This window comes from Quercus lobata, chromosome 11 (assembly GCF_001633185.2).
Source record: "Quercus lobata isolate SW786 chromosome 11, ValleyOak3.0 Primary Assembly, whole genome shotgun sequence".
Lineage (NCBI taxonomy): Eukaryota > Viridiplantae > Streptophyta > Magnoliopsida > Fagales > Fagaceae > Quercus > Quercus lobata.
In genome coordinates, this window is record NC_044914.1 from 52,412,597 (window position 1) to 52,438,599 (window position 26,003).

General features: G+C 33.8%; 3 protein-coding genes across 5 annotated transcripts; 1 reads left to right on the forward strand and 2 right to left on the reverse strand.

The window, feature by feature from the left end:
- Window positions 1-12,420: 12,420 nt before the first annotated feature.
- On the reverse strand, window positions 12,421-15,745 carry LOC115967866 (serine/threonine protein phosphatase 2A 57 kDa regulatory subunit B' beta isoform-like). The gene is made up of 2 exons (XM_031087019.1): window positions 14,384-15,745; window positions 12,421-13,902 (listed from the first exon to the last, which is right to left on the reverse strand). The coding sequence occupies exons 1-2, from the start codon at window positions 15,446-15,448 to the stop codon at window positions 13,609-13,611; spliced, it is 1,359 nt and encodes a 452-aa protein (XP_030942879.1). The 5' UTR covers window positions 15,449-15,745; the 3' UTR covers window positions 12,421-13,608.
- A 1,616-nt stretch (window positions 15,746-17,361) lies between these two features.
- LOC115967611 (probable polyamine transporter At1g31830) lies at window positions 17,362-20,513 on the reverse strand. Of its 3 annotated transcripts, none has more exons than XM_031086747.1 (2): window positions 20,344-20,513; window positions 17,362-19,121 (listed from the first exon to the last, which is right to left on the reverse strand). In XM_031086747.1, exons 1-2 carry the CDS (start codon window positions 20,344-20,346, stop codon window positions 17,673-17,675), a joined length of 1,452 nt encoding a protein of 483 aa, XP_030942607.1. In that variant the 5' UTR covers window positions 20,347-20,513; the 3' UTR covers window positions 17,362-17,672. The 3 variants fall into 3 exon arrangements, with proteins under 3 accessions (XP_030942607.1, XP_030942606.1, XP_030942608.1); XM_031086746.1 differs by having other exon boundaries at window positions 17,362-19,138; XM_031086748.1 differs by lacking the exon at window positions 20,344-20,513 and adding an exon at window positions 20,217-20,333.
- Window positions 20,514-23,821: 3,308 nt separating this feature from the next.
- On the forward strand, window positions 23,822-25,082 carry LOC115969444. The gene has a single exon (XM_031089104.1). It carries the CDS (start codon window positions 24,261-24,263, stop codon window positions 24,885-24,887), a length of 627 nt encoding a protein of 208 aa, XP_030944964.1. The 5' UTR covers window positions 23,822-24,260; the 3' UTR covers window positions 24,888-25,082.
- The last annotated feature ends 921 nt before the right edge of the window (window positions 25,083-26,003 follow it).

A 26,003-nucleotide genomic window follows, 5' to 3' on the forward strand; every position in this document is an offset into this window, starting at 1 on the left:
CACTAAACGCTCATGGAATATAGGGCAAATAAATGAACCCCTGACACTCTACGATTACAACAAAAACCTTCATATTCTGCACTCATCCACTTGCGTGACGACCATGGAATGAGGGGCAACTGATAGGGAATATTTTCACCATCTAAAATTTTTTTAACACCTAGAGTCTTTGGTTACCAAAAGCATCATGAGCTCACCAAAAGAGTTTTTGATCACCAAAAGTATCGTCAGGTACTTTCCCTGACACCATGCGACACACTTCGCCTTGATAGTCATCACGTACCAAGGGGTCGTTAGCATATCCTCCGTCATTAAGGATCTATCGAAGGATGTCACACATCCTCTTGACATATCAAATCATAACCATGCTGATTGACTTCATCATCAGGGATCCGTCACACATCCTCTTAACCCATCAAATCGTGACCATGCCAATCAACTCCGTCATTAGGGATTTGTCATGCATCCTCCTGAACCATCGATTTGGAAGACCGACAAGCCAGGACGTCCCCTCCCCTGACGATAGATTACTCCAGACTCCACGTAGGATTTGCGTGCTCCCCACTCACATGCCTTTACATGGAAATAACATGCACACCATGCTTAAAGACCCTACTATGCAATCAAATGTTCCATATATGGGAAGAGAAGCCCTAAGATCTCGAGGCTTTTAACTCCATATCCTCTCCATAAGGAAACCCCCCTACATTAACTGATTCGGGTCAGCTTTCCATTACTATATAAGCATCAAACCCTAAACTTCTCAAGGTATGTGAATTCTCCCTAGCTCTTGCGCTCTTGAGTTCTTAGGAGATTATTTCATCACTAACTTAACCTTCAAAGGGTCTTTGGCCGGCACCCCGCCGATTGTCTCTGTTTGGTTCTTTTTTTTTTTTTTTTTTTCAGGTACACTCTTATATGGCTTGGGGAATTTGGTACTATTTTTAGGTATTAATTATAGCTTTTTTTTATTAGGTTCTCATCATTTCAAAGGGAATTTCATAGTTTTTAGCGAGCCAAGGTGGGAACCAACATCTGTGAGGGGTCAATATACTCATCAATTAAAGGGTCATTACATATATGTAGCTGACTTGAAAACTCGTCAAATTCTACCCTTGGAACATTCCCCGGGTTATTCCAATTTGTTCCGGCCACCTTCTGATCCATTTACTTGGACAATATGCCAGAGTTTGGAGAAAGTGTTGCTGTTTCAATTACCCAAGGCTTCCTTCTAGTTACTTCTTTCACTATGTTTTTATGTAGAGCAGCTTGTCTTTAAATTTTGCAATTCATGATTTTTTTTGGCACCTAAAGTTCATATTATGGATTGAACACTAGTGTGGTTAAACTTTCCAATGGCTGTTTAATGAATGTTGAAGTATCAATTCTTGGGAGGATATTTCTTGGCCCAAAAATTTATGCTTCCAGAAGTAAAGATTGGTTGTCAATATTGTTGTGATCTGCAATTTTCTAATCTACTTGTTTACAGCTTTGGGTTGTCCTGGTAGGTATGAGATGTGATGAATTAAATAAGTTGATCCACATTAGTTGTACTTTGTATGATTCAAAAAATTGTACACAAGTGTTTTCCTTGTAAACGGGCATTCCTGTATGATTAGCTTTGATACCATCATTATCAATACTTTGGTTCTTTTTACTTTTTTAATTTCTTCTATCCATTAAGGCATTTGAAGGTTTGAGATGTCGAATTCATAAGGAGCAAAATCACTTGACAGCTATATCATCTATTTTATAAGACTTCAGAAGGTATTAAATGTGAAAAATTTAATTTGAACCATAATATAGATCCAATTGAAATCAAAAACAACATTTTTCAAGTTCATTTTGGTCCAACTGTAGTGTAGTCACAATTTTAGAGGGTGTTAGGTGCTCAAAACCACTCGAGTGCATCATAAATTGCTTTTGTCCAGGAAAAAAGGAACAACAATGTAGAAAGGGAAAAAAAATGTTGAAAACCTTCTTTAAAAAATATAATTCATGATGCTGCCAAATAATTCTTTAAATTCCAAATAATGACCCATACAACTTAAACCTGCTTAACAAAGGCCTTGCATATAATCTAGATTAAAAGCTAGAGTCTAAAACCCAAAAAACATTTGCACATGATCTGCCCAATCAAAGATCTTATAAGATTTTCTTTTTCCCCCTTTTTAAAAATTGATGAATTAAAGTAATTTTGTAAAACAAAAAAACAAAAAAAAAACAAAAACAAAAAACAAAAAAAAAAGAAAAAGAAAAAAAAAAGAACAAAAGTACAAGGCAAACAACAATTTATGTCAACAATGAACAAACTAAGCTAAGCATAGAAACAGAGCTTCGTTCTTTTTATGGGGACTAGAAACAGAACTTGACAGTTGACACCCCACATTTACAACATAGAAACCTATTCAAAGGCAAGTCTTTAATACCCTTACAAAACTCAATCCTAAGGTTTAACATCTAACCTTATCATCTGTATGATTATTTCCTCAAATTTAACAGCACCATTATATACCCTGACACATCTTTTGAATCTAAAATATGATAAATCCTTTTTATCTTTCTTCTACCACAGATGAAAAATATAATTTAGACCCCTATAATTAAGAATTAGTCACAAAAGCAATAAAAATGTGACACGGACCTTCACTACTCTTTTATGTATACGAAAATGGTGGAGCACATAAAGATGAAACCACAAGCTTCCTTCTTTGTCCATTTTTCACAGCAACCCTAACACTCAAAGCTCTCTGTGATGTTATGCTTTTGATTTCTCGCCCCAAAAACAATTGCACTTTCAATTTTATATTAAAAATATCACACACCGATTCCACAAAAAGATTTATAATAAAAATAGCATCTAATAGGCTTGCTTGAGCGAGAGATTTCTCTCAGCACTCCAAAAGCAAACCAAATGCAAAATCTCTACCCAAGTCTCTGACCAGCTCGCTTTAATGTCCAAATTTCTGAGTTTTTAGTTTCACAAAATGGTAAATGGAATGCAAACACATTTGAACTTCATATTTTTAATGAAAATTTGTGGTATTGATTCTTCAAAGCACCTTCAAAATATTTTTTGCTCAAATTAGTGACAATTAAAATATTCAGTGTAGGGAATTAACATGAAATTCCCAACCTATGAGAAACAAAAAATTAAAGAAAACACACACCTAAGAAAAATAATCACACGCACAAAACAGTATTTACATAATTCGGCAATTTGCCTACATTCACGGAGTTACAGGGATTTCACTATTATCAGGGAAAAATACAAGTGCGGTAGTACAGTTTTTCTCTCTCTAAAAAACTACAACAACAAACCCTAATCACCAAAAGCAACGTTTTCTACATCCTACGCACAGCTTCAGCTTCTCAATGGTGACACCCTTAGTCAACATGTCTACCGGGTTCTTAGATCCACAAATCTTCTCAAGTATTACCAACTTATCTTCAACAAGGTAACGGATAAAGTGGTATTTTGTCTATAAATGCTCCGACTTTAAATGAAAATTCGAATTTTTGGTAAGAAAAATTGCACTCTGACTGTCACGGTGTAGAATGCCCATCTCTTGCTTCTTACCCAATTCATCTAAAAAGCCATGTAGCCCAATCATCTCCTTTCCAACATCAGTTGCTACAACATACTCAGCTTCTGTAATAGAAAAAGTAACAATCTTTTGTAGATTTGAAGCCCAGGATATAACTGTACTACCCAGAGTAAAAACAAACCCAGTAGTACTATTTCTACTATTAATATCACCAACAAAATCAGCATCTACATAACCCTGCAGTTTCAAACTTACACCTGTGAAGCAAAGACATGTATCTGATGAACCCCTTAGATATCTCAGAATCCACTTGACTACCTCCCAATGCTGCTTTCTAGGACTACTCATGAATCTGCTCATAACTCCCACTGCATGTACAATGTTTGGCCTTGTACACACCACAGCATACATCAAGCTGCCAATAGCTAAGGCATAAGGCACCTTGCTCATATGGTCCCTTTCTTCTTCTGTCTTCGGTAATTGTTCTTTACTTAGTTTGAAATGACTACCCAAGGGTGTGCTTACTGGTTTAGCTTCATTCATGTTGAACCTGCTGAGAATTTTTTTCACATACTCTGACTATGAAAGCTTCAATGTACCATTTGCCTTATCTCTAATGATTCTCATACCAAGGATTTGCTTTTCAGCTCCCAAATCCTTCATTGCAAACTATTTTGACAATTGCTTCTTTAGATTATTAATCTCCTCAACGCTAAACCCTGCAATGAGCATATCATCCGCATACAACAATAAAATGATGTAAGAATTGCTAAATAACTTAACATAGCAATAGTGATCAGCTTCACATCTCTTGAACCCAATTCTATGCATAAAACTGTCAAATTTCTCGTACCACTATCTTGGAGCTTGTTTTAAGCCATACAAGCTATTTCTCAATTTGCAGACTAGATTTTCTTGTCCCTAAACAATGAACCCTTCTGGCTGAATCATGTAAATGTCTTCCTCTAAGTCACCATGAAAGAATGTCGTCTTCACATCTAATTGCTCAAGATGTAAATTTTCTGCAACCACCATTCCCAATACCAGTCTGATTGTTGACATCTTCACAACTAGAGAAAATATTTCTGAGTAGTCAATACCCTTCTTTTGCTGGAACCCTTTGACAACTAATCTGGCCTTATAACGCTTGCTACCATCATGCTCATTTTTTATTCTGTATACCCACTTGTTGTGCAAAGCCTTCTTTCCTACTAGTAATTCAGTCAATTCCCATGTCCGATTCCCCAATAAGGAATCCATCTCATCCTTCATGGTTAACTCTCACTTGCTTAAATTTTCATCCTGCAAGACTTCATCATAACATTCTGGCTCACCACCATCAGTTAATAGGAGATAATTTAGAGCGGGTGAATAACGCTGTGGAGGTCTAATGGTCCTGGAAGATCTACGGACTTCAGCTATAGGTGTACTATGATCTACCTATGAATCTACATTCTCCTTATCTTCTTCACCCATTTTCTGGATAGTACTCTCAATCAATTCATCTAAGTTGACAAACTCAGATTTATTTTGATCTATCTCTGTAACGTCTGGCACTACAGTTGACCTATCCTTATACATAAACTGTTCATTAAATATCACATTTCTACTTCTGATGATTTTCTTGTTTTGTTCATCCCAAAACCCCCTTACCCGTTCCACCAAAAAAAAAAAAAAAAAAAAAAAAAAAAAACAGCTCAAATACAAAAGCAATCAGTTTCTATAATAAGTAATCATTTCTCATAAATAACGCCCTTAAAACAAAACTAAAGAGAAACAAGGACAAAATACAAAAGCAAAACTTTCTTAAAAAAAAAAATACAAAAACAAAATATTTTAATGTAAATTATATAATTTAGAACTCTAACCTCTATGTCATGGCACGACGAAAAACCCAAATGGTTCCTGGATCAGATAATATTCAAAGGTCTTTGGAAGATGAGACCATCTATGGTGGAAGCTTCTAATGATTGCATCTAACATCTTTGCACAATATCCTGGGTACCACGCGTGCATGTGTTGATCCGCAACTGCATGGCTATAATATCCAGGTCTCTATTATTCAAAACATCAAAATTTAGTGGTTATCAAATCTGTATAATAATAGGCAATTTAAATAAATAAATAAATAAAGCAAGTTCATAGAAAAGAAAAAAAACTTTACCCATTGCTACAAAAAATGATGATGGGCACGTCTAATGCTAATGCTCTGCTATCGATGCCTTTCAACCTTTTTTTTTTCTCCCATCTTCACTGTTGACTCTTGCTGTTATTCAGCGTTTCAATTTTTTCATCCTATATTTTACAGTGCTGAAGATCGCGTTAAATTTATCCATACATTGCAGTACAACAAAAAATGTTTATTACAACAAAAAAAATTGTTGCAATAACATCGAAGTCATTGCAATAGTTTATGCAAAGTGTTGCAATAAAATTTGAGGTAATAAGTTTGTGCTACAAAAAAATTTTGTTGCAATAAACCTTAAATATTTTAATGAAAATTTTGATGTAATAATATATTTGCTATTGCAATAAACAATTTATTACTTCGAATATCTTGTAGCAATAGGCTATTATTTCATGAATTTTATTACAATAAATAGTAAAGAATTGACAAAATAATTTGGGTTCAAATTATTGCAACGGTATATTTATTGTAATAGTTAAATTTTTCATATTTTTTCTTACAATAGATTGTAAAATAATTGGAATTAGATCATTGTAATAATATATTCATTACAGCTTCATGTTTGTCATTGCAATAGATTGTAAAATAATTAATATTTTAGTTATTGCAATGTTAAATTTGTTGCAATAAGCCATCTCTTTGAAATTTCGATCTATTATAATATATCGCAAAATATATAATTGCTATCAAGTTATTACATTGGTTTCTTCAATTTAAGTTATTAAAAAAAATTGATTTCTTCAATTTAAGTTATTGCAAAAAAATTTCTAAATTCAATTTAGTATTAAAACCTCTATTGCAATTGAAAATTATAAATTATTACAACTAATTATTATTAATGTAATAATTTACGATTTTTAAGTAACTATTGCAACGACTTTTAATTTTTAGATGTGATATTATGTCTAATACCACTATACTAATTTTGTTGTATTAACACTTGATGTAATAGACTTGTTTTGGTGTAGTGTTGGAAAACTATAAATCATCAAAAGAGTCAGCCTTCTATTCTTATTTTATACTTGAAGCGGTGGAAATCTATGGTTTTCGAGAATGGTGGGAGAGAATTAATTATGGACCACTTTATAAGGTCTATACCTATGGGACTGAGGTTCATACTAGGTTTGACGATGCTAATGGATTACCCCATTACATTAGATGTGCCCATCATCATTTTTTGCAGCAACGGGTAAACTTTTTTTTCTTTTCTATGAACTTGCTTTTTTTTTCTTTTTTTTTTTAATTTAAATTGCCTATTATTATACAGATTTGATAACCACTAAATTTTGATGTATTGAATAATAGAGACCTGGATATTATAGCCATGCAGTTGCAGATCAACACATGCACGTGTGGTATCCAGGATATTGTGCAAAGATGTTAGATACAATCATTAGAAGCTTCCACTGTAGATGGTCTCGTCTTCCAAAGACCTTTGAATATTATCTGATCCAAGAACCATTTGGGTTTTTCGCCATGCCATGACATAGAGGTTAGAGTTCTAAATTATATAACCAATAACAAGGTACACAAAAACAAATCTCTACTTCCTGTCTTCTATACACAAAATAAAGTGCTTAGACACTAATAGCTTTACTAAGAAATTAATTCCCACTAAAATACATAAAATAAAGTGGATTGACATTATATCCTCTAGAGGGCCAAACAACTAAATTTCGTGTCAAATAATTAACATACCCAAAAACAAAAATCAACAAAAACCACAAAACAGTAAGAGAACTAAAAATGGGCACTTGTAGCAGTGACTATATAAAATCTTTCATTATCTCATTGTTCACTAATGACAATGACACAAAAAATAACCCAAATGTATGGATTACATAAAATATAAAATTGTAAATGCCTAGTAAAAATCATTGTTTCACAAATTGATAATGACAAAAAAGAAAAAAAGAAAAAGAAAAACCCAAATGTATGGATTACATGTAACGTAATTTTGTCTGCCTAGTACAAAAAGCTTGCACAACCCAACACAAACTAATTTAATTTTCTCAAACCCAAGGTTTTTTCTTCTTCTTAGCTTGCACCCTTTGAATAGCTTTTTCCAAAGTTGGCACCACCACATGCTCACTATTAGCACCACCACCATATATTGTTAATGTAGCAGTTGAAGTTCTTAAATTAGTGGAACAAATAGTTTTTGCATCTACAGATCTTGAATCTTCGAAACTTGCAGCTGTAGCTCTTGCACTTCTAGCACTTGCAACAACAGCGAGAGAGTGCGAGGTTCCAATTTGGGATGGTGTCAAGGTGGTGGAGCAAAAGCAATTTTCGAATTGGGGATTTAGAGTTTACAAGAATTTGAATTTGGAGAGAGGCATGCATGCAAGAGAGATGTGGAAAAATTGGCTTTTGTTTTAATTGATTTTGAAGAAGGATGTTTCAGTCTTTTACGTTTGTTCTACATAAACAAGAAACATGTGCTTGTCACGTGCAGTAGGATTTCATTAAAAATAATAGCAAAAGTAACACCGGGGTGCAAAGTATGATAGTTTAGTACGCAAAGTGTGCGTTCGAATAGTTTATGGTGTAAAGTGTAATCTAGTACATAGTTTAGGATGGTAAAAAGTGTAATTTCCCCTATAAAAATTATTTTTATATGTATGTTTATATTTACATTTACGTTTATGTGTTTTTTCATAATTATATTGTTTTGCACCCTTATATATACGTACACACACTAAGGCATGCATGATTATATTATATTCCACCATATAAAAATGAAGAGTTGGACTTGATATTTGCTTATGGTGTAATAAAAAAAAAAAAAAAAATTAAACATGTAAACGGCATAAGTATAAAAGAAGTGATTGGGATGAGTTTGTTTGCTATATATACGAGATTCATTTACCTTTTTATCTTCAAAAGTTATATATGCTTAAAGAATTACCTTTAAAAATAAATCATTTTTTTTTATCTTACATTTTGAGTTCTTGAAAAAGTTTTTTTGGTTTTTTATCTTGATAATAGAAAAGTTTTAATTATAATGTGTATATATGTATTAACATACAAGTTTACCAACTTGGCCAGTTAAATATTAAATTTAGTTCAATTATTTGTGTGCACCATCAATTATAAATTTGATCTGTAAACATATTATTTGTGTTATTCAATACTTCTTTGCTTCAAGAGTTCCTACCTAGAAAAATTATCCAAATTATAATTGGTAAAGAATGTGAAGTCTTGGGAACCTTCATACATTTTTCTTTTTCTTTTAAATCTCAAAAACATTTATGATTGATTCTATACTAATTTTGCAATTTTTTTTTTAATATACAAGATCAAAGAGTCAGTTAAAATATTATCTTCTCTTTTTGTTGTGGAATATAGTTTTGACAATATTCATCATTGAAAATTCTATAAATAAAAATTAGAGGACTTAATATGATATATCATCTAATAGTCATAAATTCCTTTTAGCTTAATCTAACTTTTTATTAAAACATTTGTTTATACATATGCAATATTTCCATATACAATTTGTCACTTGTTTTATGAGTTTTTGATCATTGGGTCTTTTTACAATAGGTCAAAGTATATTATACAAGTTAATTTATAATTACACTCAAATGAGAAAAAGTATCCTTAATCAGGGTATAGAGAAGTTTTACAAGTTATCCATTGGATCGGATAGCATCTGTAGCATGCTGCAGATAAAGTTTTTGTTTACAATGAAATCAATTCTTAGACCATATACTAGGAGTTACGTTCTCACAGGAATCATTGTCCAGTTAAATAGGGCGTGAATGCCCAAAGACACTCAAATAGGCAAAAGTAAGTGTTTGCTTTTGAAATTCCACAATAATGCTAATTGTTGTTTAACTTAAGTAGTTGTGCCTAATGTATGTTTGACATGAATGCCCAAATAGACTCAAATGGGCAAAAGTAAGTGTCTGCTTTTGAAATTCCATGACAATGTTAATTATTGGCTTATATAAGTGCATATTGACATATGTATAGCATGAGAAGTCATGCCTAATGGAACAACTTAGAACAAACCAATGGAAAACACATTATAAATTTGTGATATATTGTTTGGTGTGAAGAATATCTAGGAAACAATTAATTGGTGTGTGTGTACATATAAATTTGAAATATATTGTTTAATGCAAAGAATGTCGAGAAAACAATAAATTGGTGTGTATGTAAATATATATAAAATTATTTTTATGTTTATGTTTACATACATTTACATTTATGTGTTTGTTCATAATTATATTTTTTTGTGCCCTTATATATACCTATGCACAACAAGGCACAAATGGTTTTCTTAAACAACATTAAACGTGTAAACGACATGAGTATATAGAAAGTGTTCGGGATGAGTTTTTTTTTTGTATATACAAGATGTATTTACATTTTTATCCTTATAAGTCATAAAGGCTCAATGTGGGGGTTTGTTTGGTCTTTTGGGCACAACTTGAATTTTAGGCAGAAAACCCCAGTTGAGTTGATGGAAATCAATTTTTAGTTTGCTTGCTTTAAACTACTTCCACAGTGATAGAAAATATAGAGAGGACAAAAGGAGACCAATGGCTAGAAATTAAAGGATTTGGTTGGATTTATTATTATATGAGCGATTGTGAGAAAGGATTTAAATACAAAGAGTTTAGAAGTTCTGGAGTTGGTGTGGGGCCACATCAATGAGTTTATCTTTTGAGTAGAGTCTAGAGTCATAAGTATGAGCTATATTGTAAAACTTTTCTTTATATAGTGAATTTCCTTATTGGAGTAGAGGTACCTTTGAATTGTTTTTTCCCCTGGGATTGGTTCTTCATTGGTTTTTTACTTCATCAAATTTTGTTTTTCATTCCAGATGTGATCATTTAATCACCAAAAATATGTGTGTGTGTGGGGGAGGGGAGAAGGGGCTTGTTTTATGATTATTGTGTAAGTTTTATTGTGGAGATGGGTTAAAGTTGTAACTCTTATAGAATTACACCTTTTTATAGCCATTGATTTTCTTAAGATCTAATGGTTAAAAAGACATCACTTAAACATGTCATTAATATAGAGGCATTAAATGCCAAATTAGCTAATTTTCCTTAAAAACCTATCCATGTTCATCATTTCCAACACTTAATACTTTTCCTTTTTATTTTTAGAGAAGAACTTAATCATTTTCCTTTAAAGTATCCACCAGAACACCAACTTCTTTAAACAAATCTTATGATTTTGTTACTGCAGCCAAATTTATGTGAGTGATATAATGGGTTCTAACTTCTAATTCAAGAATCATAGCGAAGGAAGGATCATTTCTTGAAAATTTTGCAAAGTTTCTATTCTCTACCCTCTTCTTAAACATTGGAATTCCTAGGTTTTTGGTGGTTGTCACATCGGTGGTCAAATGCAAAGAGAGAAAGAGAATAACACAAATTGACCTCCATTGATGCACCTGACCGTGTAGTGACAAACTAAATTTTAAATCATGGATAGATAATTCACAAAATTTCTTATCATCTTAAAAACAAAGTGATATCCACCTATTTTTTAGACGGGTAGAGATAACAATTTAATGTTTGGTTTTACAACTATTAATATTAAATTATTAATTTCCTGCAAATCCCTTTGTTTATCTTCCTTATTTCTCTTTATTTATCCATCGCAATTTTTTTTAATGGGATTTATCCATCACATTTGGTGGACCATAACCAATTGTAACCTTTGTCCTTTGTTTACCACCCTCCCGGATTACCCCAAATTTTAAGAAACCCATATCTAGATCGATCCTTGCCCTACCTAATGAACCCAACGAAATTGAACTTAAATCCCACCAATTTTATAAGTAAATCTCACCAATCCAAATAAAGTTAGGATACTTGTAAATGTAATTTCTTTTTTTTGAGAAATTGTAAATGTAATTAATAAGGAGAGAGATAATGAAGATGCTATTAATTAAGTAAGTATTTAATAATGATGTAGATAATACTGTTTTCTTTTTAACCGTTAGATCTCATGAAAATCAATGGTTATAAAAAGGTGTAACTCCATAGGTGTAACTTTTATGGAGTTACACCAGGTGTAACTTGAACCCATCTCTTTATTGTGAAATTTCTTCTACATTAATATTAGGTTTTATATATATATATAACATAATTAGAATAAAATCCTCCTTTAAAATGACATTGATTAGAAAATGCGGGAAAAAAAATTAAAAATCCCATGTATATGCCAAAGTAGTGAATTAACTATTGGCAAGCACATATATGGTACTTCAACAGATATTTCGATATGAGCAGATAATAATCTTATAGGATACAATACTACCTAATAGATTTAAGGGACTATTAGATGATTAGATCAGTGATTTTGTTACCCAATAAAAGATTATAGTAGGCTAAAGTTGAAGGGTCATAAAAATATTTTTTTTCCCTTTGTTAGATATATATATTAGACATATTAGTCCAATGTAATAGGCCCAAGCCCATTCCTGCTTGTACTAGTAGTCTAGGGTTTAGTCGCCTATATATACTCATGTTAGGGTTTATTGTAACACAGGTTATTGTACTACACTCTCAGATAATAAAGATGTAGCCCTTAAGGGATTCCTCCGTGGATGTAGGCCGTAAGGCTGAACCACGTAACCCTCGTGTTTTCAGTGTTCCTCCTCTATGCTTCCTCTTCCGCATCTACTCTAGCATACACAACATGATATAGCACATCTCTATACTAATATTTAATATGGTATCAGAGCCAAACTCCGTTCTTGGCATCAAACAAACATCTCTAGCAAGCAAAGAAGATTCTCACGTGCACACCATCATCAAAAGTCATATGCTTGTCGGCTGGATCTAGACTCCACGGCATCTCGCAGCCGCTATGGCTCTCACTGCTGTGTCCAGATCTTAAACCCAAGCAATCAGTGTCTCTCCCTATCAGATCTGTGCACATCAAGCCTACGCCTGATGAAACCAACAAGACATACGTGCTCCACGGCATATCACGACCAAAACCTAGAAATCCGGTCACCCAAAGCCTTGCCACGCGCCTCCACGCGCCGCAGAAGCCTTCGAAAAATTCCCACGCGCCGTCTCAGATTCATCACTTTCAGATCGTCTTCTTGGTACACGTGCCACCATGAAGGCCTCCTCATCCACCGATCTACTTGGCCAGAGAATCTGGTGGTCATACGAAGCTGCACGCGCTACCACGTATTTAACACCCTTTATGTAATCCAATAAAATATTTGAAATGAAACCTATAATGTCCGCCTGACTATGCAAACGCAGAACAAATTAGAGTTGAAACTATGTCAAATGTTTTCGAATTTATTGTTCACCTATATGGTTGTTGAAGCATGAAGACTTGATTGGCTTGATCTCAATGACTGGTTTAATGGACATTAAAAGACCTTTTAGTGTTACAATCTTCACTACATCATGGACCTCTCAAATCTCAACACCAAAATCATCCTATAGTGATGATTGGAACCTACTTAGTTGGAAAACTAACCACTTCAAATTTAATATACATATTGCATGTGTTTATGCATAGATTGGCTGGCATACATGTCCTGTTGGTTTCAGGTATAAGATGGTTTTTCTTGTTGCTGAAATATTCTCAGTCCAGCTCATCAAGTAGCAAGCAATCTTGCTACTGTTCTTCCATGATACTAATGTTCAATGGGATTTTGCATTAATTGCCAACAAAGATTTAGTAGCAATATTTATCTCATGCATTGGATATATGCATCTTCCCTTTCCTAATGTATAGGCTCTACAACTGTGTTTGACCCATGTGCTGTAAAAGGAAGGAAGCATATATCAGATGCATGAAATACCTTCTCTCCTGGTAGACTCTTGTTCTTCAATGAGAAACACATATGCGATGTGATGGTTGGAGGAACTGATTCTATTTTGCTGCCATTTCTATTCTCTCCCATTTTTCTCTCCTCTTGATCTCTTCTTGGCGAGCTCTGTATTCTCTGAGGTCAATTTCCTGGAGGCATTTGGAGTACAAAGCTGAATCCAAATTTTCCAGCATTTCCTTTATAATTTCTGTAAATTGCCGAACGCTCTTACTCCAATGCCATTTGAGATTTCTCTCCACACCTTCAACGACAATCGGAAATACTTCTTCTATTTCCAGTGTTGCCATCTTCACAAAGTGTTCATTGTTCCATACATATAGTGCACGCTCAGCAACCTGAATCCAAAATTATAGGACACTTAAGCTCATCAGGGAAATAGGAGAGGGATATGTAGAACCAAAAATAAAAGCTAATTGACTTTCGTAGCAATATTAAGCAGCAGCTAGTCCCATAAATGTACTTTTTCACCCATGAGGCTCAGGATGTTAGTCTCAAAGATTTGATCAACATTGCTACACGATAGCACAGTCCAAGATTTATCAACATTCCCGTGTGAGGGGTGGGGGGAAAAAAAGTAACTGAAAATAAAATACTTGGAATGGCAACTCTGGTTTTAATAGTTGTTAATTCCAAATTATCTTTTCTTTGGTACAATTAATTTGCAAATAAAATGGAATGCATGAGAGATGAAACAAAGTTTGTAGGACTCTATTCTAAAATTCATTAAAACTAAAGATCCTAGAACTCAATAAAGGATAGACCTTAAACAGAATCTACCAAGAGTTTCAATTTGAGAAAAAGTATCATTGAGCTTACCTGTGAGTTCCAACTGTTCGAACACTTCGTAATCTGGGTACATAGAGGAAGTGCTAACTTTCTGTACTGATCAGGATCTATATTCTCCACCAGCTCCTCCAATTCCTCTAATAGTAAAATCTCCTTCTGACAATTAGTGACGGGCCAATACCTCAAAATTCCTCTAAAAACAACCCCTCCAAGCACAGGCTCCTTCTGCACAAACTGAGAAACACAGTAAGCCAGCTGCTTGTGGTAAGTATGCATCCCCTTGGTCTTGTGCAAAGGAATTAGCACTCTCATTAAAAACAACTTATGTTCTTCTTTGAGTGGAACTGTAAAACCATTGATGAGAGTTCCCCATATCTCTAGAAGATCTCCGATGCCACAATGCCTCTCCTTTTCAAATATGTAGTGCAAGAACACATCATTCATTGATTTCCGCATGAATGAACGATAGAATGTGAACCTTGAATATATCCGGTGGTACACATTCTTCAAGCTCTCACGTTCCCTTGGGTCTTCGGATCGGAAAAGAGAGAGGAGATTGAGAAGGAAAGGATGATTGACATAGTTTCGAAGTGTCTCAGGATCCATGTTGATAACTAATCTTAATAGGATATCATAAACAATTTGGAGATGTGACCATGTTGGTGGAAAAGAAGAAATGGAGTCTTCATCATCAATCAAGTCTGAGCTGATGCTGGGGTTGGAAGGTGGAGGGAGTGGCCGGAACAGGTTGGTCGATAGCATGGACATGAGAGGCGCTAAAATTTGATCTTGGAGTTTTTTTGAGGATTTTAAGATGGAGAGGAGCTGAGTGAGCTTGACTCGCTTGAGATCTTGCTTTGAAGGAGATTCCAAAGGGTCAGTGAAGGTGAAGATGAAGGTGCAGTGAGAGATAATAGAAAGAATGCCTTCATTTATAGAATTAGAAAAGGATGGCCTGCTAGTGATGCTGCCATGCTTAATTCTATTCATATTGTAGGATTCCAGATTAAAGAGGTCCTGCAGGGTTTTTCTTTGAGCCCCTATTTTTTCAATTGCTGGTAAGTTAAACGCAAACCTAATGGCTCTTGAATTCATGACGCCACCCTCCACCTAGAAATTTCAAGAGAAGGAAGTGCCAATTGAGCTTGATCTCATTGGCGAACACCCATTTTTTTTCTTTGACTCCATTAATTAGCTTCCTCTTTATCTACCCTCTCTATTTTCCACCATCAGAGATGGTTGCTTAGAAATGTTTGATTATATCTTTTCTAGGGGCCCCAAAGGAATTCTTAGGTATTTCCTACCAATCGCTGTTTTTTGTTGGGTTCTGAAAGAAAAGCCAAAAGGACAGCTGATGTTTTATAGACAAGAAAAGTTGTAATATCCGACCTACAATGGACTATGGAATTTTCATAGCAATGTGACAAGGAAAGTGACAAAAGTCCTTGTGGATCTTCTATGTTGCTGTTCCTCATGTGGGTGAATGCCACGTGGGGTTTTCTAGTTATTGTAAGTTGGTGGCCATGAATAACAGCTTGTGTCACCTCATAACAGCATATTAGCCAAAGGTACAAGACAACACCGCATACATGTGCCTTGCCAACCTTCCTATCTGAAGGTTTTGAACCAAAGGGTCCACATCTATGAAAGGCTTTAAGAAAATACAAGAAGTTGGCTTTCTAACGTACTGTTTGGAGCTATTGTAATTAAAACTACCTAGTGTAGCAGATCAAAGTGGGATGAAATAGATTTAACAAAAACTATGCAGACTGCCCCAGAGGCTCAGACATACAACAAAGTTGTAAAAAAGTTAATAATGACCGCTAGATTCTTGAAGAGACAAATTATCAAACAAATAATAAAAAGAGGATGGTGACCAACAATAAGTAAGAGGGAGAGGGAGAGAGTTAGAGAGAGAAGAGAATGGTGGTTGGAAAAGAAGAGGACAATGAAAAAGGATATCCATATATCTCTTTTTTCAAACTCCTATTATGAGAATTACACTGAATCTATGGATAAAAAAAAAAAATCTGATTTGATGTTGCAAACCAATATTAGAAATCTGAAATCCACTATGTTTATTCATCACATCCTTCACTAGCACACTGGATCAATTGTAAAACAAAAGTAGCAAAACATGAATTTACACACACACACATATATACACGTATAAGCATAATTTAACCAAGGAACAATGGCTCTTAGTACAGTGGTTAGTTCTATAAAACGGATGAACCTGCTTGACACTTGCAATTTTGAATGATCAAATGTGAAGATTTTTTTTTGCTGAACAATTTTAGTACGAATCACCAAGGCCTAAAGATTTGTCGTAATGGAAAGTTACACAATGTTGTCTTATAGAAATTAAGATAAAAGGAATTCATAATATTATAAAAATCAGAAGAAAAAAAAAAAAAATCTGTAAGATAAGGGAAACATAGTAATTAGAACTAGAAGCACATCTAATACAACAACATGCCTAATAATTAGCATCAAATAAGAACTATTTAATTGGGATATACATTTAGTTTTAACTCAAATTCAAATGTCTCTCCGACATCCTGGCAATATGCAGATCTCATAAATCAAAGGCTGGGAATTTTTAAAAGAGGGAATAAGTAAAAAGTATACAGGTTAAAATTAATACACCAACTTTTTAAAATAAGGTTATAAAAAAAAATAAATAAATAAATAACTCTTTTTAATACATTCTACAGGGCATATAAATAAGACACATGCCAACCCAAATCCAGCTTCATATAGACCACCTGTAGGTTTTCTATTTTTGACATTTTTAGTCATTACACAAGAATTTGAGGAGTATTTTTTATTTTTTTTTTGGAACACTTGGTTATCTTGGATGCTCAATCTTATTCTTTTAATATGCGAAAACATAATTCATAGAGAGAGTTGAACATAAGTACCCATTGAAAATAAGAAAAGATAAAGAAAAATTGTGATGATATCGAAGAGAAAGTTATAGGCAGTTGGTGTTATGGAAAAGAGTGGAAATGAAATTTAACTTATGGATAATCTAATAGAAGTCCAGTAAATTAGCCTTTCTAAGGCCTCTCATGGTCAACACAAGTTCATCATTAGCCTTTCCAATTAACAGAACTTGGACACCTATGAAATTTGAGCAATCTCTGGTGAAATTGCATGCCAACCAATCCTTATACCTATCTCTAAAAACTTACACCTAACTCTATACATTACAAGTAGCTTTTCACCAAATATTCTTTGCGAACTTAAGATGTCTAGAAACATGGTACAGCACAGAAGTATCAGTTACCACAAAATAAAAAAATGTTGCTACCATTCATTCTTCATTACATTGATGATGAGCATTAAGGACATCTGGAAGGCCAGAACTCATGGAAAACCTGAACCATCTCTTTTTCTTGGTGTATTGGAGACAAGGCTGCATAACCATCCCAATCATCACAGCCAATAAGCTGATAGCCATGACCTTGGGAGAAGCAAGAGCTAAAACCACAAAAATTAATAGGGTTGGAGGAATGCAGATCAAAATAGCTCCACATGTACCAACGGGTATCTTATAAGGCCGAGATGCTGCCGGATATTTCATCCTTAATTTCACAAATGCTATAAACTCCATAATCATTCCAAAACAGTACAAGAAGTTCTCCACAGCTACAATCTCTTGAAAGCTCAACCAAGAGAGTAAAATTACACCGGATGCAGAAAATAAAATTCCAGTGAGAGGAGTCCCATAGCGAGACCTCTTGCTAAAGACAGAAGGTAGCATCTCGCGCTCTGCCATCCCCAGAAGTTGAAAGGAATCGCTACTCATCTCGGCCACAAACATCCCCATGTTTGACAAGGCAGAAGCTGCTTGGATCCAACTTCTCAACCATACACCTCCCAATACTTTAGCAATATCTGAGAAGTACCCATCAGACCACAACTCACGATGAAGTGGAATGGCTCCTGTGCCAATTAAAAGAGGCAGGAAGTACCCAAAAACAACCAATAGAAGAGCATAAAACAGGGACTTTGGGAGAGTCTCACTCGGGTTGTCCACCTCTCCGGCAAGAGTACTAATTGAGTCCCAGTAGTTAAGATTCCAGAAGAGAGTATTCAAATACAAACCCCAATCTACATTTCCTAGATCAACCACAAACCACCTTGAAGGCTTTAAGTCTGGAAATGCAACAATTCCCATAAACAAGAAAGGAAGAAGTGAAAACACTCCAAGCAATATAGCAAACCATCCCACAATGGTTAAACCTCTATAGTTCATATAAGTGAGAACCACTGTCAAAGCCAGCACTGCTATTATCCTAGGAATACCACCTCCTAAAGTTGGGATAGCTGATTTCAGATAGTCAAGAAACAAAATTGGGTATAGAGCATTATCAATAACCCCACTAAGCCATTTCATCCAACCTTGTTGAAACCCCCAGAAAGGTCCCAAAGCTGATGTAACCCAAACAACATATCCACCATTCTCAGGGAACATGGTACTCATCTCTGCAGTTATCAAGGCCTCTGGAATGCTCCATATAAATGGAAAAAGCAAAAAACCAAGAAGAGCTAAAAGGGGACCCCCAGCCTTGACACTGTCTTCAACACCAAAAGGGCCTCCAGAGACCTCATAGAAGATTAGGAAAACTAGGGGTATAATTGATACCTTTTGAAATTTATCTAAGTTTGGAGATGATGCTTCACCCAAAACAACATACTCAGAGGTATTATGCTCCATCATTTGAGCAGAAGTTTGCTTAGTTAATGAATTTTTCTGTTTCTGCATGTAATATAGAACTAGTAATTAAAAAAAAAAAAAATTATTATAAAAGGAATGAAATGGAATGTAAATAAGAGAAAAACAACCAAACTCTGCAATCTCACATATTTAAATAAATTCTCACTAGAGGAAGCTTTTCTGCATAGCCCTCACAATGAAAACTAAGCACATTTTAGTTCATGTTTTACAACATATACCTAATAGGTCTCCCTGTAACTCATTTTATCCATAAAATATCAAATTCTGATCATCAAACAAAATCATGCATACACACATAAGGGCCAACCCAACCATGGATCTTGTGAGTTGTGACCAGCCTATATGCTAATAAATCCATTCACCAATTGAATAAACCAAGCTAAAACTTTCAACAAGCAATCTTGAGCAAGGTCAAGAAAAAGAGCAATGCATTTTAATATTAACCAGGAAAAATAAAAACCCCATTGCTTTATACAAGAGTATCTCTAGCATTACTACAAATTTTACTACATAAATACAAATACAAAGTGATGTGTCACATATAACCAAAAAATATATATATTTAAATATTTATTTATTATGTTCTGCTCATATATTTTGTTCACAGTAAGTTTCAAACCCAAAAAGTTGCACACACAGAAAAGAGGAGGATTACCATAGGTTGACAACTCTAAAATTTTGGGACTAAAGCTTGTTATTGGACCATTATTGTTGAAACAACACCAATCACATTATGATGCTTTGCAGCAAACTGGAAATATTAACTTTAGTATTTTCTTTATACCAAATTATGATCCTTCTCTAACCTTTTCTCAAAAAAAAAAAAAAAAGGTGTATGATCTTTTTTGTCATTTTGTGGGATCATAAAATTAAGTCTGTAGTTTTAAGTTCCTCCTCTATTCTCTGCAAAATCAATTTCTTTCCTTAATATAGACTCAAAGTTTTTATCTTGAATTCTTTACACAAACAAATTTACAGCCACTCCCACATACATACCCAATGATTACTAAAAAAGAACAAAAACAACAATTTTGGTTTTACAAGCCAAAGGATGAAGCAAATGGGGTTTCAATTTTCATCCATATACCCAAAAGTACAAACGCATGAAAATATTACCTCTCACTGGGTTAAGGTAAACAATCTCAGAGACAGACAAGCCCATAAGATCAAAACGACTTGAAGTTCCAAGTGTGAGTACATAAACAAAGAAAAAGAAGAAAAGAAGAAGATACATATAACATACCATTCAAAAGGGGAGTGAGACAGAGCTAGGAGAAAGCTATGGTGGTTTGTTTGGTAGAGATGTGTCACAACGTTAGATATGAAGTGATGTTGTGTGTGTTTTTGGCGCAGCCGACACGCCATGAAATGAGAGTCCCACTTGGCATGTTTCTGAGAGACGGAGAGAAGAAAGACAGAGAACGCAAAATCTACAAATCCAACGGCTGAAAGCCTAACGCTCTTTAAGATTTAAGTGTGCCGTTTGATTACCACGATTTCGGCAAAAAATTACGATTGAGGTTTGAAAAAGTGATTTAGGGTCCGTTTGGATACAGCTGAAAACTGAAAACTGAAACTGAAAACTGAAAAACACTGTAGCGAAATAATTTTTAAATATGTGAATAGTATCGTGGGACCCATTTTTAATGAAAAAGTTGCTGAAAAGTGAAATTTGTGAGTCCGTGAACAGTACACGATGTGCTGTGATTGGTCCAAAAAAATTTGAAAAGTCAAAGTTTGCGGCTACTGTTCATTAAACAGTACATAAACAGTAGCCGCAACACCCAAAACGCGTGAAAAAAAAAAAAAAAAAAAAAAAAACGCAAACGCAGGATTGGGCAGAAAACGCCCAATCCAAACGCACTCTTAATGTAAAATTTACAAATTGTGCCTTTCGGTTTTGGATCTTAATAGAGTGATTTTTCTGTGTATCTATTAGACGATGTGAGTGGCAACAACAAAAAGTTTTTTTTTTTTTTTTTTTTTGCCAAAAAGCACAATTTTAAGAAACAAACGTGCTTTTTAAAAAATGGACTTAGTTTAGGTCCAGTGTATACAGTGCATTGGACTCAATTAGATGGTAACATGTGTCTAAAAGTGAACATATGTCATCATCTTAACGGATCCAGTACTACTGAATACTGGTCCTTAGCCTAAACATAAATAATAAACATTATTTATGTTAAATGGGTAAATTTGATGGGTAAAATGATCAAAAGCATGAAAGAAAGTTGCTATGTCTTAAGCACCACCATCTTTAATCAACATTCTTGAACTACAAGAAAACCCATAGGGAAGTCAAAGATCGCCCCATTGAGGACGATTAGAGTAATTTTGATGGTTAAGTTAGCAAAGATAATAAGAAAGCATATTTTATATTCTATTTCATCGCCCTTGTTTTGCTTTCTCTTTCCTTCTGAAGAGAAGGAATCCTTTTATATCTGTCTTCTTCTCTCTTCATCTAATAAATCCCTGTGATCCGATTGATCTTATCATGGCTTAAAAGGCTCAATGGTTAGTTGACGAGATTTTTGCCTAGGTCGCCTTTCTCAAGTTTTTTGTTAAGACGGGATGAGTTGCAATTAATGGCCCTTGGGTTGGGCACAATAAATATTGATTGGATTTGACGTGAAAATACCATATAATATTGACGTAAGTGATAGCTGAAAGGGCAAAAATAAAAAAAAAAATAAAAAAAAAGGAAAAAATTTTGATCTAAATGTTGAGTTTAAAAATGAACTTGTTTACTTTTAATCTCACTTATTGAAACTTGAAATGCAATTGCACAATATAAGAACTAGAGCTATTACATCAAATCTCAATGACTCAATCTGAGCTTTGGCACACTAGGTGAGTGTTTGGATAGGAATTATGTTGCAATTGGCATTTGCGTGTTTTTTATTTTTATTTTTATTTTTTTTTTTTTTTTTTCATGCGTTTCCAGCTTTTAGAGACAATTATCATTGTTCACATATTGTAGCAGCACTGTTCTTGAGACCAACAACCACTTTATTCAGAAAAAATATTAAAAATTTGTCTCATGGTACTATTCACACATTTAAAAATTGTTTTGCTATAATATTTTCAGTTTTTAATTTTCGATTTCAGCAAAAATAAGTTGTATCCAAACAGACCTTAGAAAGTCCTTTAATTGAGGTGCGTTTGAGTTTTTAACCAAAAAAAAAAAAAAGAGTGCGTTCGTGCTTATCATAAGACTTATGCTAGTGCTTAGTACTGCTATATTACCATATATAGACCCGTCTCAAAAAACAAAATTACCATATATAGATTAGAGTTGCATTAAGTCATAATAAACAAAAATTGCACTAGTTTGAACTTTGTAAATTGTAGTACAGCTGGATGATTTGTGGGGGTATAATTTGCATTGCCACAAAGGCACAAACAAACTTTTGCCTTTTATTCTATATATATATAAAAAAAAAAAAAAATTCATTTGTAAATATATAATTAATAAGAATATATGCATCCACTAGAATATAATTAATTTACTAATAGTTCGGTAATAATGATATCTTTCGTAAAACCTCATATTTGTAGTTTGAACCTTTACCCTCCTCTTTCACTATTGACATATTAAAAAAAATAAAATTCTTTATTGTCAAATATTATAAAACGGATGCCATAAATTTAAGTTTTATCATATTTATATATAAAAAAGTACACAAACTAAATAAATAAAAAACACTCATGCGAAATCCAATAGAAACCTAGCATACATATAATCTTGCCATGTCAATGCCACTGCATAACAAAAGAGTTGTTTTGGAAACCCATCATGTAATTGTTATTACTAAGAAGGAAGGGTTTTTTTTTTTTTTTTTTTTTTGGGAGATAGAAGAACTGAAGAAGTAAGAAGGTTGATCATGCATATAGTGAAATAGAATATTATGCAAATAGTATGATCAAATTTAACATGTAATCATGAACTTTTCTTGCTGACTACCCACTTAGGTGGCAAGATCTGCTTGCTGGCATTGAGCTGACACAATGACACTCTAATATCACATGCTTTACACTACAATTTCATTTTTTTTTTCTTTCAAAACTTGCAAATGCACAATTGTTAATTTACGTCATATTTTAAGAATATAGTTTATTAAATTACAATTTCCTCAACAAAGAAAATTTATTAAATTACAAATATATTTACAAATACACACGTACGCTTCATAGCATCGTCTCTTTTTTCATGTGAAGTGGCATCTCATTACAATAAACAAATAGACATAGATTTTTTTTTTTAATCTCATCTAACAAATATGTATAATATATTAATATGTTAGTCTACATCCACCCACTTCACAAATACTATCTCTGACTAATATTAGAGATGCGTTAGAGACATAATTATTTTTACAACTTATTAAGATAACAAGTTATGATCAGTGCCAAATTAGTTTCACATAGATAGTTACTGACACTACTTAAATGTGAATTGGTATCTCGTTACTTTCAAATAAACAGATACTGTTATCTAACAAATAAACAGATACATGTATACTAATCTATTTCACAATTAGATTCTCTGAGATATTACAACTGTTTGTTTTTTTTCTTTTTCTTTTTTGCCTTATAATTTGTTAAAGTAACAAGTTATGACCGGTATTAAGTCACTTTCACACGATACTAGTACTAAGACAACTTTTGACAAGCTACAAATACACCATATTTTTGTCATTAGACTAGGGTGAACCTCTAATCGTACTGCAGCTCAAAATCTAACAAGACATTATTGTTTGGCTAACAACAAAATTAAGGCGCGTGAACACCCATTCACTCTCCCCTTCCAAATCAATCTAGTCTCTGAAAAACCAAAATTCACTCTCATTATTCCTGTCTCTGCAAGGAAATCTCAAAGACCCAAAAAACAAAAAAACAAAAAACAAAAACCCAATTACCATACACACAAAGGAAAGAAAATCTTTTACTTCTACAGTTCTACTACAACCAGTTTTCCGATTCTCTCTAGTACTTGGAATTTGCTCTCATTATTATTCCTATCTCTGCAAGGAAATCTCAGAGAACCAAAAAAACAAAAACCCAATTACCAAACACACAAACAAAAAAAGAAAATCCTACTTCTACTACAACTAGTTTTTTTTTTTTTTTTTCCGAATCTCTCTAGGAAAATCTACTTCTATGGAAACCCCTATAGCTATAAATAAGGATCCAAATCACAAAAACCCAAGACTTGAATTCCCAATAAAACCTCACACTAACACTAACTCCTATCACTCAGTCTCTCAGTCTCATTCCCATTCCCCAAGTTTTCTCTTGCACAACGGTTTCAACTCCGCGGACTTGCCAGACTCGGACATAGAAATGATAACCATACCGTCAGTCACGTACACGAGCCTCAAGGACCTGTTACCGGCGTCGTCGTCCTCGTCATCGCCGCCGTCCGCCATAACTCCGGCGATGATGATGATGATGAACTCGAGCTGGTACGACGAGATCCCAATCAAGAACCCGCTAGTCAAACACGCGGCTTTGGCTTATCTCCAGCCCATGTCCACGCCTCAGGAGGTTCGGCGAAAGGGCATTTTCGGAAGGTTGAAAGACAAGTGCACGTGCTGCGGCGGCTGTGGTGCCGACAGTTGCGGGGGCGGGTTTTTCGGTTGCTTTTCGTGGATTAACGACGTCGTTTTCGCGACGGTTAAGGATTTGTTTTTTTGGGAGCGAAGGAGGAGTGTTGTGGTTGTGGAGGAGGAGTACGATGAGGAGGATGAGGACGACGATGATGTTGATGATGAGAAAGTTGACTAAATGGTTTTTCAGGGGTATTTTTGTAATTTCACAGGTTTGACTGGCAGATAGGAATTCTAATTTTTTCGAATTTTGTAAATTGATTTATTATTATTATTTTTTTTTTTTTTGGTGGATGATTTGTATATACCAAAGCTGTTTGGGCAGTGATGTAAAACACTGAAAAGTGATGTAAAACACTGAAATTATTCAGTACACCCGGTATATCTTATATCTTCTTTTTTATGGAGTATATAAAAGTGGATTCTATATTTAGAATTTGGAAGCAAAATTTAAACTTTTGTGAGTGAAAAATGTAACACGTTAAAAATGCCGTTATGATCTTCCATGCACATGTCGTTTTCATGTTTTGTTAAAATAATTAGAATATTAGATATAAGCCAAACACATTTGTTTATAATAAAGGATTAAAGGTTGTTTTCACTATTTATAAATATGATTAAATATATTGAGAATATGATTCGTGGCAATGGATTGTGTTTTTTCATTTATTATAATAATAATCTGGAGATATTTTTTTACTTTTATTTATCATAATTTTTGTTGCTGTGTGGTTTGTTCATTGGCTTGCACATGAAGTGGTTTTTTTTGGAAGAAGAAGAATTAGATAAGTATTGCCTCGATTGGGTCAATGCTCAATACAATGTGAAATTGATGCAGGATTTTAGAAGAATAGGTAAAGTAATTTATGGCGTGATTGAAAGTTGGTTAACAATATGTGTTAGTGGTGATTTTTATTTTTATTTTTATTTTTATTTTTTATTTTTTATAAGATTGGCATAGCAATGAGAATCATCCTTTATTCATGTGAAACTCAAATTTGTTTATAAATTATGATCAAATGTTAAGAAATTTCAATAATCCCAATTGTATTCTAAATCTTCTTTTGTTTAGTAAAGACGCAATCTCTTTAAAAGATGGAAAAAGAGAGAAAGGGAAATGAATAGAATAAAAGACTTCTTTAATGTATATTTTCTTTTATAATACTAATATCTTTAAAGCACATTTCATTCCATCTCAAGCATGTTAAGTATGTTTTTCACAAATGAGAAAAACATTCTTTTAATAAAATAAAATAAAAATCTTATACAATCATTCTCTTCTTTTTTTTTTTGA